Genomic DNA, 12715 nt, shown 5'->3' with positions numbered 1-12715 from the left:
GACTAAAACTTGACATAGCTACGTTTATCCTACCATAAAACAATAAGACAAGGTACGACCTCTCCCATGCTCCCAGGATGTGGGTGTGAATGCCAGAGCACTCTGGTATGCACACAAAGCCTTTGCAGACTATTAAGGATCGCACATCTTATCACTACCATATGCAAACTTATATTATTAAAAGATTATACTGACTACTAAGTACAATTTTCTATTGACAATCTCTGAAGTTCTTTTAGCGAAAGGTATTTTTCCCAGTTATACCGACTAGCATGTTCACAGGTGGTAGACACCAAAAATCATTACTAGCAATAAACCAAATGTCACGAAAAAAGAACAAAACATACAAACTAGAATTGCACCCAGAGAGGCCAGTACTGGGACCTTATACTCATTTATTCAGACATAATAAAGAGCACCATGATGTAACACATGCTTACAATATGAAACAGCTAGTGTGCTTTTCAAAAGCCCTCTGTTGCACCACATGAGAGAAACTGTTCATTGGTGGTTTTGGAGTTATTTGTTCAAGTTTGTTATATATATTTATTATACTATAAATATGTATATTTATATTATTTATTATGTCTTTTACCAAGGTGAAGGAAAATACTTTCCATACTGATTTTCATGTATATGTGTGTGTGTTTGCTTGTCTTCAAGACAGATCTCTAGGTGGGTGGGCTCAAGGGTGAGGGTGAAAAAGTATCCGTAGGCTGGGATCTTCATCCCTGTATTATCCATCATGCACTCCACCAGACTAACACTCACATACATGCTTCAGGACACATGTATAGCTGCTTCCTACACGGCAGAGGAGGTATATTTAGCAAAGGGGATTCCCAGCGTTCCTCTTTACATTCAGCGTATCCTTGAGAATTAGCAAGCATGCTGACTTAATGTCAGCATGCTATCTTTTATAACGCCTCGAAGTCCTTTTTTTCCCCTCCCCTGCAAATTGCATATACATTTAAAAAATATGCAAATTACTACCACAGTTTTGTGCAAAAGGATCATACCTTTATGCATAGAATCACTTCTCAGCAGCCAGAAACTCCTTCGGTACTTTTACCGAAGTTATAAAGGCACGGTATCACTGAGGTAAACTGATTGATTCTGTATTCTCTGGTGTTTTCTGTGTTATTATCATGTTGTTGTTTTTTTACTGTTTTCCTGTAGTCGTACTGCCATTTTCTTTAGCTTGTGTTTTCACAGGACTCAGCTCTCGACCACACAGTACAGAGCCTTGTTAAACAGCAGCATGATTGTTTGACATCATTACGAGTCACATATCAGTAATGTAAAAAATATAGCCCTGTTCGAATACCCACTACAGCTGTATTGAAGCGTGTGAGTGTTTATACCGCATACTTTCTTTTTTTCAGTGTGTGCACTGGTGTCATTTAACCCAGCAGATCATGTGAAGTCTAAATAGATTGGAGACGTTGATTCAGCAGGACTAGTAACAGCTTCCTTTTAACGTTTCGCAGCACCACTGCAGTTGAGTAGTTCTTGAATCCGGCTCTACCATTTGTGTTAACGGTTTGAGGCACTTCACATCTCTATATGACAAGACTCGATGCAATTCCCCAGGGCACTTACAAGCTATCTCCCTGTGACAGCATCCCTTTTTCAGAGCAGGACTGACTGGTCCTGATGTAGGCAGGCGACAGTGGGGGGTGCAAGTGGGGGGGACCAGAGGCAGAAGGAGATCCAGACACAGGCAGGAAATGGAGGACAACTGGCTGAGAGAAGAAAGAACGAAGCCAAAGAGAGAAAGTGAGAATGTGGAAAAATGGAAAACAGCTAAAACGATACAATCAGCAATGACATTTACCCTTTGCTGCAACCCTCCGCACCGCACACCGTCCCAAGGCAGTGCAAGACCCTGGCTTGTGGGCCACAAAAGAGAAAAAAGGTTTGTTTTTTTTCCTTTTTTATGAATTAGCCGTGCGTGCCTACAGGACACCACATATCCCTCTGAACGAGCATTCCAGGCCAGGCATCTCAAGTGATGCATCAGAAATGTAACATCCCTGTAGCACTAGCGACTGTCCTGATTATGGAAGGGAATGAGGGCGGCACACTGTGTGTGTTTGACCAGTGAACTGGAGATGGGATGCATGGTTCCCTGCAGCAGGAAGGGGGAGTGGGTGGGTGACGGGGTGGGGGGGTGGAGGCACAGTTAGCTGCAGAGGAAGAAAGAAATGAAAAAAGAGGGGCAAATGAGATTGGAGAATGAAGAAAAGAAAGGGAGCAGATGAGAGGGAGTTATCTATGTAGTCTTGTTTACCACACAGTCCTCATACAAGCTCCTATAATGACTCTACATGCACACAGCTGTCTGAGGACTCTTGAGTAAATTAGTATTATTGAAACTCAAGGTGACACAGAACCACTGAATCTTATTATCTGATGTGTTATTTCTTCAGAGTTGGAGACAGGCCGCTTATTTCCAAGCGGAGCAAAACATTTCTATCACGTTTATTTAATTACAGAGACATAAAGCTGAGGGCAGGACATTTCTCCACAGTAGCCCTGTCCCCTGACTGTACCATGTTTTTTTTCCTTTCCCCAACACCAATCTTCGGTCCACTGATGGACTGGGGGCAATAATATGGGGAGGGAACAATTCGAGTGTGGAAAGAGGGAGGCGCTCAGGTGGAAAGAGATCCTGCCATGCTTGAAGAAGATGTGTGCTTTGGGGGATGACCAGATGGCTGGGGCGAAAGAAAAAACACAGGCAACAAAAGAAGAGGTCAAATAAGGTGGCGAGGACGGAGGACAAGAGAGCGGAGTTAGACAGTGAAGGACGTGGAGAGAAGTGTCGTATGGAGAGGTGTATGACACCACTCGGATTTGAGTTTGTCTCTTCAGAATCACACACGAGGGGCATCTTGATACTAGAAGGTTAAGAAATACTGATGCAACAAGTTCTTTTTGTTGAGACAGCAAGAGATTCCCACAAGTTTGTCCAAATGAATTTCCCTTTCACTGCAAAGAACCAGCTTGATCGGTGTTTCTACTGATTGCTCTCTGGCTGCTGCAAACAAAAATCCCAATGTGCTGTATGTGCTCTGCTGCTCCACTGTCTTGTTATTCACTCTTAAAATATTAGTATTATTAAAAAATGCATTCGAATTAAATTAATTAAAGTTATTGGCAAAGTAGCGATGTAGGAAATTGGTTCCGCTTTCAACAACGAAATGTAAAACAAAATGAAAGTTACAATATCGCACAAAAGCCGGTGCCTTGATTTAAGAAAAAAAAAACACTTACTCATCCCTTTTGTGAGTTCCCTGCTGTTGATGATAAGAGCAAACACCACTTTGTTTTTTCATCCTTCTGCACCGAGTTAAAAAGCAAGTTGCTCGTTGCTATTTTCTCACAGCAGATTGTAAAAATTGGGGGGGAAAGGGATAATTTTTTGATGAGATGATGTTTCTTTTCCAGAATCATCCTTTAAGGGGTTGCAGCTCATCTTCAGGCTATGCTACATGAACAATTCAATTTTATTTACACAGTGCTAAATCACAACAACAGTCACCTCAAGGCACTTTATTGTAAGATAAAGACCCCACAATAGTACAGAGAAAATGCCCAACAATGACCCCTATAAGGATCCACTTGGTAAAAGTAGGAAGGAAAAACTGTAGTGAGCAGCTGGTAGTGATGGGATGGAGAGAGGACACACTGTGGACACCTCTAAGCCTTAAGGTGCCATCTTTAGTTGGCCCGTACTGTTTAAGAATGGCAACACAAGTACGATCTAGACAATTCAGTCATCGCACAGCTTTGTGATTGGATAGGGCTGCCTTATGAAAGGCGGCCCTATCCAATCACATAGCCTATTTCACATGAAGACGCCTGGTGCATTCCTGAATAAGTTGGAAGTCAGAATTTCCAAGTTCCTAGTCTGAATTTGAATCCCCTCCCCCTCAACTTGAATTCCCTACTCGGAAAGTCGGAGCATTCCCTGAAACCCTGATTTAACAAACCAAGTCGGCTGCAGTGAACGTAAACAGTAGTAAAACTGTAAAACTTTTCATCTGTACTGCCACTGTTGTGTATTTGTAGCTCACTAAATAAACCATAAGCCGAGCACTGGCCAGGATCTATCCATGAATGTGCTGCAGCTGTGGTTTTTTTTAACAAGTATTATTGTGTACTGTTAGTAATAATGGCTCCACCATGCTAAAGGCCAAAACAAATCCTGTTCCGACATCAGACTTCTGAGGTATCTGGAACGCAACATGACTCTGGAGGTGGACAGTACGGAGAGACTGAGGAAAAGAGTGTGGAGCTCTTGAAGCAGAAGAGTTCACTGTGAATTATATCTAAGGGGTGGAGTTTGAGGATGCTGGCAGATCTGTTGCAGTGTGCGTAACTGGTGCATGTCTCCCCCCAAAAAAGCAGTATATCAGTTTTTAGCAGAACCTACCCTCATGGGATCAACGCAACACAGAGCTTTGCACTTCTGTGAGGGGACAAACCGTGGAAGAAGATGAGAGCAAAAAAGACCAGTGTGAGCAGAGCGAGAAGGGATTGCATGGACATACATGTTATTGAAACTTAGGCTTGCTCAAGCTCGACCTAATAAGAAGAGGACAGCTGAGCAGAGAGAAAGAGGCTGCCAGATCTGGTCCCGTAGGATAGGTTCTGTGTCAGTACCGGGCCAAATTAAGAGGGAGTGCAGAGAAAAGTGGGCCTCGACGAGAGCTGGAACTCCTACTGGCTCCCATTCATTGTGGGAGATTGCACCACTTACCCAGCAGCACTTACCCACAATACTGCTGTCCATCTGTTGATTCACTTATCAAGGAGCTGCGTCGCGGCTGTGTGCGTATGTGCTTGCGCCTCTGCATCCGTGCACGTGCCTGCCTGTGGTGTGTGTGAGACTGAGACTGCTTATACCTTGAACGAGGTGTCTGTACCAGGACAGATAGGGGAGGGAACAGAATTAAAGAGGATGAGGAAAATCCCAGCAGATCTCTTATTCACACAGCAATTGTGCTAAAGAGTCAAATACATAAGCGCTGTTGTGTTGCCCTCTGAGCATCAGAAAGGTTTGTGCATGCTGTAGCACAGTTCTTTACAAAGTCAGATGAGTCCTTGCGGGCACAAGAAAAGGAAAACAAGTTATTTTGTGTTTGTGATTGCATCTTCTCCTTGATTAAGATGGACACACAAAATGCCAACTGTCACTTTGGTGATGGATTTCTGTTTTTGTTTTCAGTTTAAAGAATACTACCAGAGATTATTTAAAGAAGTGAGCAAGAGCCAAAGCGATATCTGATGTTTCCCCATCATATGACTTATATTTTTTGTCCATTAGCCAATCAAAAATAAATTTTTAACATAGCCATTACATAAGATTGGCTAGAGCTTTCCTCCCCGTCCTTTTCCTTCCCATCATCCTCTGGAATATTCAAAGTGTTTACGGATGTTAAGAATGCTTGATTACCCAGCGGGAACGCTTGAGAGTCAATCAGAATAAGTGAACAGTCATTCATGATAGGGTAGGAAAGCAAAACACACCTGTAGCTCTAAATATTAGTTTACATATTAATGGCTTCTGAGTGAATGGAAGTTGCCCCTGCCTAACAATTTACGCCAATCCCGCCAGAGTGCGCGATGAATACACAAACAAATCAAAACGTCTCTCAAGAAATGTTGCTGATCAAAAATGCTACTGGTGCTACTGAGATGTTAGAGTGAAAATGATTGTGTAACTGTTTATTTTCTTTAAGTTCCACCTTTGGTCTCCTTAGATAGCAGTCTTATAAAACAGGGTCTTTTTTGTGCATCTAGTTAAAGTGGTTGTTTTTTTCCCTCAGAAGCTGACCTTCTGGGTCAGTCTATTGAAATGTGATCCTCATTTGCACGTCTTAAAACTGTTTTGTCTTTTTGTTTTGACTCTGTTCACATTAGATATGAAACTGAAACACTGTGACACTAAGAGACAAAAGTCCTGGGCCACATCACACCTACTGTACAGGAGTTGACTGGCCATTGAAACGCATACTACCAAGCTCTTGGTGTACGGTTTTTGTGCTGATGTTAATGCCAGAGGAGGTTTGGGACACTATGCACCTCAGCTCTGTAACATTATGTGGTCTCCTACTTTGTGACTGAGATATATCACTTGATCCACCCCATCCATGGCTCGAATTCGGTGACCTCTTTAAAACGACCCATTCTTTCACAAATATTTGTAAAGACAAACCGCATGGCTTGGCGTTCACTTTATACACTGTGGAAATGGGCCTGAAAACACCAAGAGGTGTGACCCAATACTTCTCATCATGCAGCGCACATTGGAGAATAGCAAACACTGTGTGGAGTTGTTGAAACGCAAACGTGTGTGTAAGGTCACTGAAAATGAAACTAGATTCACTTGGCACTCGAGGCACAAAGCGTTGTCTTTTTCAGCTCTTCCGTGGGAGGCAACAGAAGCGACGACAGGCAGCAGTGGTGCACACAGCTGCTGTGAATGCTGCAGTAAGTCGTTCACCGTGGAAGAGGGAGCAAAGCGATAACCGGTGGGAGCTCCTAGTGGGTGCGGGAGACCTTGAGTGAATGGCGTGATGTTTCTATCACTTGACTGCCACGCAGACACACAGAAATGCTGCAATTCCTGCATTTATGAACCACTACCACTGGATCTGTTCCCCTTCAGATAGAATGCTGTCTCCATACTTAGTGAACGTTACCCCTTAAGCCACAGGAAAACATGTAAAGGCTCAATACAGATCAACTGCAGCCTCCGTACATAAGTATTCACAGGAAGATTTTTTTAAGTCCCCTTTTTTGTATCACTACTTCAGGGTGAGACTTGAAATAGACAAATCAGCATTCAAATTAAAAATGCTTTTACCTATTACTGGAACAGGGGCAGTTTGGGGTTCAGCATCTTATCAAAGTATACTTTGACGTACTGACGGGAGAAAGTGGAGCTACCAAATCTTTCTCCATCTGCCATTACTGATGGAACAAATATAAAGCACAGCAAACGCTCCGTGTGCACACAGTCATAGGTTACTTTCTTAAAAATTGCTTTTAATAACTGTTGCAAGGACCTCAAGGGAGGAACTAGTGGTAAGACAGGGTTGCATACCAGGTTTACAAGAAATGTGAAAGCATTTTGGGGAGGCAACGCTAGGAATTGTTTTATATTGATTCCTTTCTAGATTGTTTTCAAAATTAAGGGGTTAATCTAAAGCCAGAGGACTCGAAACAGCTTATAAAATAATGGGTAATAATTTTAGCCACAAAGGCTTTGAGGGTCTTTTATTGGCCAGCTTTTACTGTTCAGAAAATTCAAGTTCCCCAGTTTGTAACTCACAATAGGTACACAATTGAGTTCTCTCCAAACCTACTCTGAATTAGCCGTGTCGATATATTTGATTGTTCATTCTATAAGATATGAGAACGTTGCAGACGTTGTATTGCTTATTTTTAAAATCTCAACAATGCTGGCACAAAAGACAAAGAAAGTTTGATTTAATTTTTTTTAAATTTGGGTTTAACGACGCTTAATAATGATTTGAAAGAAATTGAGAAATCAATGTATTTTTTAAAGCTACATCGTAAAAAAAAAACAAAGACAACAACATTAAGATTCTGACTCTTAAGCTATTTATGTTGTTAACAATTTATCAAGTGCGCTGAGCTTCCTTTAGAGTCATACGAACCCTCGATTGGATATTATTGAGGGGTCAAGTATCCAAAATAAAGTGTTCTTGCGGAGAATGATTATGTTTTTTTTTAACTCATGTCCTTCATGTACTTTGCTGTCCCTGCAGTTTGCTCTCAGTTCTCCCGCGGGGTGTACGCCATCTTCGGATTCTACGACAAGAAGTCCATGAACACCTTGACCTCGTTCTGCGGCGCTTTGCACACCTCCTTTGTCACACCCAGTTACCCCACCGATAATGAGGTGCAGTTTGTCATCCAGATGCGACCTGCCCTCCGGGGTGCTGTCCTCAGCCTCCTCTCTCACTACAAATGGCAGAAGTTCGTCTACCTCTACGACACCGACCGAGGTAGGTGACAGCGCGAGCCTCGACTCGGGACTTAGAGCCGGAATTACATCACGGAAACATGTTGCAGTGACTCAGAATGGCAGACGAACAGCAGGGTTAGTAAGGGATAGATTTACCCTGTAATGCTTCATGAAAGCCCTGTAAATGCTTGAACTGTTAACACTGCACCATTTTATACAGTGGTTTGGCTGTTATGTAAATGTGAAATAAATTCACCAGCAGCTCATAACACTGGTAATAACTATTATGCTTTAAGAGACGGCATGCTCTATGAGCTATAACCTTTGGATTCTTCAAACAGTTGGCTGCTTGGTGTCAGTTAATCTCCTGTTTAATCTTGTTGTTGATATTGGCTCGTCTTTCATCTGAAATGAGGTATGTCACAGCTGCTACTAAAATGTTTTCTACAGAAATCAGAGTCTCTGCCTGCCTGTGGGGGCTGCTTATTGTTTGTGTCAATGAGGGTTCTCTGTAGTTCCCAGATTGCATTGCCTTGTTGACGCCGTGTATATGACAACCTGTCAATGTAGCCAAGTGTTCATTTCTGGGATTTTTAATGTCAGGTGAGAAAATGAGCTCATTATCTCTCCGTAGAATAATGATCCCCTCCTCCTACAAAAACTTCAATTTATTCAAACACCACCTGGGCAGAGGGGGGAATGGATATGTTCGGGATATGACAGACAAAGCCAAATTATGTCTTCCTCTTTGTGAAGGTGTCAGTAATAGTCACTACATATTCCTCCTGCACTTTTTTTTTATTTGTCTTGTTTATTTGCTCATTATAGAAAGGTCCTGACCCACAGATGTGCTTCAAGCCACCTGTCTTCCCTTCAGCAAGATTTCTGCTTTTCTTTGGTTCTATTTTTTCATGGTCCTGCCTCACGCCCCCACCTCTCTCTCTGTCTTGCTTTGAGGCAGAATATGAAGTGTGCTTTAGCAGAGAGTCTCTGTCTATGGGTCTCCAGGCCTGTAGGGTCTAGAGCTGAGGGCCTTAATCCTCCACACAGCCTGCAGATAATATGTGGTTAATTAGGGTCACTCTGACTAGGACACTCATTGGATCTTCCCTGCGGATGCTAGCAACCCACTCGTCCTTCAGCACAACCAATACTGCCCGTCCCCCATCCTTCTGCTTTTCCGCTTCTGTCTGGCAAGTTAGACCGTCTGGGGCAGAGTGGGATACATAGCGGAGGTGGGCAAAATAGCCTGAGATAAAAAAGAGAAAATAAAAACAGAGGCGGTGTTATAGGACGAGAGTGAACACAAACAGACATATAGACTAAAGAGTGAAAAAGGGTGATAGAGGGCAAAGGAGCGAGGGAAAATAAGGAGGAGGAGGAAACAAAACACCAATTCCGTCCTGCAATTAAGGCAACAGCAGGCGCGTTTGATTTACAGCCTTTTACCTGTGTACAGACAATTCCCAGTGTACAGTACATCCCCGTGCTGAAGCCCCTGCCAAGTCACTTTTACCTCTCTCCTTTCTGCCAGTGGTGTAAGACGATCCCTTATTAGGGGGAGGACATTGGCCCCAGGAGGGGATTAAAGTCGTTTATTGATGCACTCCATCCAGCACTTTGGGGGGCTTTGACACTTGGTTCATCAAGCAGACAGATGTGTCAGAGAACCTCTACCTCTGCTTATCAGGTAGTGCAGCTCCCTTGGCAATATGGACACTGACTGCTGGCTAAACCAAGAGGAGTGACTGAGGAAATGGTCTTCAAGGGTGCATGATTTTTTTACCTCTCTGGAGCAAAAGAGAGCTGACAGACAACTCTTTGCATTTTCAAAGCATGACGGAGCCTCCACCATGTTTTGCAGATTTCTGTAAACTCACGGTTGTAGCTCTCTCCTGACCTGCTCCATACATATTGATGAGGATTTTAACTGAAAACATCAGATTTGGATTCATCAGACCTCTTGCCATGGATGTTCAGTCCAGTTCTTGTGTAATTTGGCAAATGTCAGTCTTTTATCCCTGTTTCCTTCCCTTAGGAATGGTTTATTGACAACCACCCTCCACTGAGACCATTTTTAAGGCTTAGGTGAACATTAGATGGATCCAGTGACAACCTAGATGCATTTCTCAAGTCCTGTGTCAGGTCCTGGATTTCTTTCCTGTTTGTAAAGGATACGACTTGCAGATATTGTTTATCTGGTGTAGATAGTATTTATAGGTCTGGCAGTTCTTCTAAAGATACAAGTTTTCTTTTATGTTTGGACAAAACACAGGTTCATCCCTTGCGTTAGATGCCTCTTTTGTTTGAAGGACTGATAGGTCACAGTTAAAAAAAATCTTTAAAACAAATCTCTGGAAATGGTCGGGTACAAGGCCTAGAGTATCCTGAGAAAAACTCTGAAAGATCTTCAGAAAGTCTGAAGAACTATTGTACTATTGTTCAAGACCCCTTTAAAACAGTACAGGAAAGTCTGGCTCCTTGAAAGCACAATGTAAAGAAACATTGTGCTTTCACAATGTTTCTTTACATTGTAAGTACTTTAATTTCAAAGTTTTTTACTTAACTTTTCAAACTTGAATCTATCTCTCGGTTTCAGGAAACTATTTAAAGTTCTGCTCACGTACTAACCTTGTAGTTCTCATGCTCTGACTTACAGCTGACTCATGTGAGTGGGAGGTATGGTGAGCAGTTAGTCGCTTTTAGCCGACGGCTTGCTGATTATATTGTGACACTATAGGTCAGCATCACATCAATTTATTATTTTTTTTATAATTGCTTATTATTATTATTATTATTATTATTAAATGAGCTTAAGATGTCCTCCTTCGGAGGATAGAAGTAGCATGTTCAACACCTTAATCTGTCACAGTGCTCTGGGTCTCTCTTTTTTAATTTTTGTCTGAGGATTGTAATTAATTATTAAAAAGTCTAAATTATGTCCCTGCGTGCAGGTGGCTGTGACAGATTTCTGACTTTGCAGTATGCAAGCAGCGAAATGAACAAACAAGCAGAAATCACAGCTGACCCTCTGCTCTGCTTCAGGCTCATGTTTGCTACAAAGCACCTGCTTCGATGTATTAGTTTCTTGAGTGCCTTTTTTGCCTTTTAATTTGTGTTTTATAAAAGCATTGATCATTCATAATACTGGAAGCAACTTTGCAATTATTCTCCAAACTCTTCTATTAGGGATGGAAAACACACAGCGCTACAGAGGGGGGGGGAAATCACATAGCTGAGTTCCACCAAGAGGTTTTATTCAGTCAATAGAAAAGATTAATTACAGCCACACTATTCATTTGGCTCTGTTATTGGACTGGCAAAAAATGCTTTTAGGCCTCAGTGCAGTGCTTTCAGCCGGAGAGTGATGGTCCATATGCTTCGGGCTCAGATGTATTGGAGGGAAATGGAGGGAAATTTGTACCCTAAATGCCAATATCAGACAGCTGTTTGAAAGCAGACGTTATGATGAAGGAACTGCACTGGAAGCAAATGGAGCCTCCGTAGGCAGTGTTATACCAGCCTAATGAGTGGCTACTCTCCTCTTATCTGAGGTAATATATTGACAGGATACATTATGCATGTGTGTTAATGTGTGTGTGGATGGAACGAGATGAAAGATCCAAACAGCTACTTTGATTCAACCCACTACATTTCATACATGAAAAAAAGACTATCCCAGCAACACTTCTTCTCAATATCAATAGTACTCCTGGAGTTTCTTTTTTTCTTCTTCTTTGCTTTCAGCTTGCGTCAGTACATGAATTTCCCCTTAAAAGCTGGAGCTCTATAGGGTGATAGGGTGAAGGTAGATGGATCTTGCCCTTTCTGTTCTGGCGGTCAGGTATGGGCAGATAATTGCCAGTTCTGTGCAGCAGAGACAGATGATTACAGGCTTTATTGTCTCTCCCAGGCACAATCAACCCTGATTCAGCAATCTCACCTCTACTTGATTTATGAGTCTCTGTCTCTCCTTCTTTCCTATTTCACTTCGTTCTATACCTCTTCCTTATATGTTTTTAGCTTGCTCTTATGTCCCTTCCTCTTGGAGCTTACCGTTGTTGTCTAGTAGACGCAACCTTTCCTTAAGCACAGCAAAGTAGTCAAGAAATGATGAATGGGAAGAACAAACTGTAAGCAGTCATAAGTAATGGTGCATGTTTGACAAAAGAAAACAAATTGGGATTTTCAGGTTCAGTTATCTCAGTGTGGATGTCAGAGCTGCCGTGTTCGTAGCACTTTTGAAGTAACTGGCCCTTTAAAAACAAAAGCAGGCTTACTTGATGACATTTTGTTGGCTGGAATGAAAATTTTACCTGTCGCTAATGCCTGACATTAGCTTCGTGAGTTGGTTGTTGCTGCTATTTTTGACTTTTTAATTTCAGGGAAACCTTTAGTATTACATGAAACAGCAACAACAGAAATATTTCAAATGTCAACATCTATAAAGACCAGTTGATCAGTCATGAAGAAGCAGCCTTTTGTTCTTTTGAAGTTATAGCCAGTCAACTATACATAAAATAAGCAGGTATAATTAGCTAAAATGCTATACTAGGGCTGTGCGATATGACCAAAATCTCATATCCCGATATAAGACATCTATTGTCCCGATAACGATATAAATCACAAAAATTTTACATTTTCTGAAAATTCTGTTAATCTCGGGCAGCTCGACTTGTGTAAAGTGTTTCCAGCTGAGCGTCATGTAGC

The 12715-nt window shown here is 42.0% G+C and overlaps 1 protein-coding gene across 4 annotated transcripts in view; it reads left to right on the top strand.

The window, feature by feature from the left end:
* The window catches only part of gria3b (glutamate receptor, ionotropic, AMPA 3b), a 91630-nt gene that overhangs the window by 17169 nt on the left and 61746 nt on the right, over window positions 1-12715 (top strand). For all 4 annotated transcript variants that reach the window (XR_311383.1, XM_005719706.1, XM_005719707.1 and 1 more), the window contains exon 3: window positions 7806-8045. Coding sequence is in view for 3 of the 4 variants with exons in the window: in XM_005719706.1 (XP_005719763.1) it covers window positions 7806-8045 (240 nt within the window). In the remaining variant the exon portion in view is untranslated. The remainder of the gene's footprint in view (window positions 1-7805; window positions 8046-12715) is intronic.

This window comes from Pundamilia nyererei, unplaced genomic scaffold, assembly GCF_000239375.1.
Source record: "Pundamilia nyererei isolate P.nyererei 1_Seehausen unplaced genomic scaffold, PunNye1.0 scaffold00001, whole genome shotgun sequence".
In the NCBI taxonomy this organism is placed as follows: domain Eukaryota; kingdom Metazoa; phylum Chordata; class Actinopteri; order Cichliformes; family Cichlidae; genus Pundamilia; species Pundamilia nyererei.
Note: the sequence above shows the minus strand (reverse complement) of the source record. Positions and strands in the feature narration are given on the sequence as shown.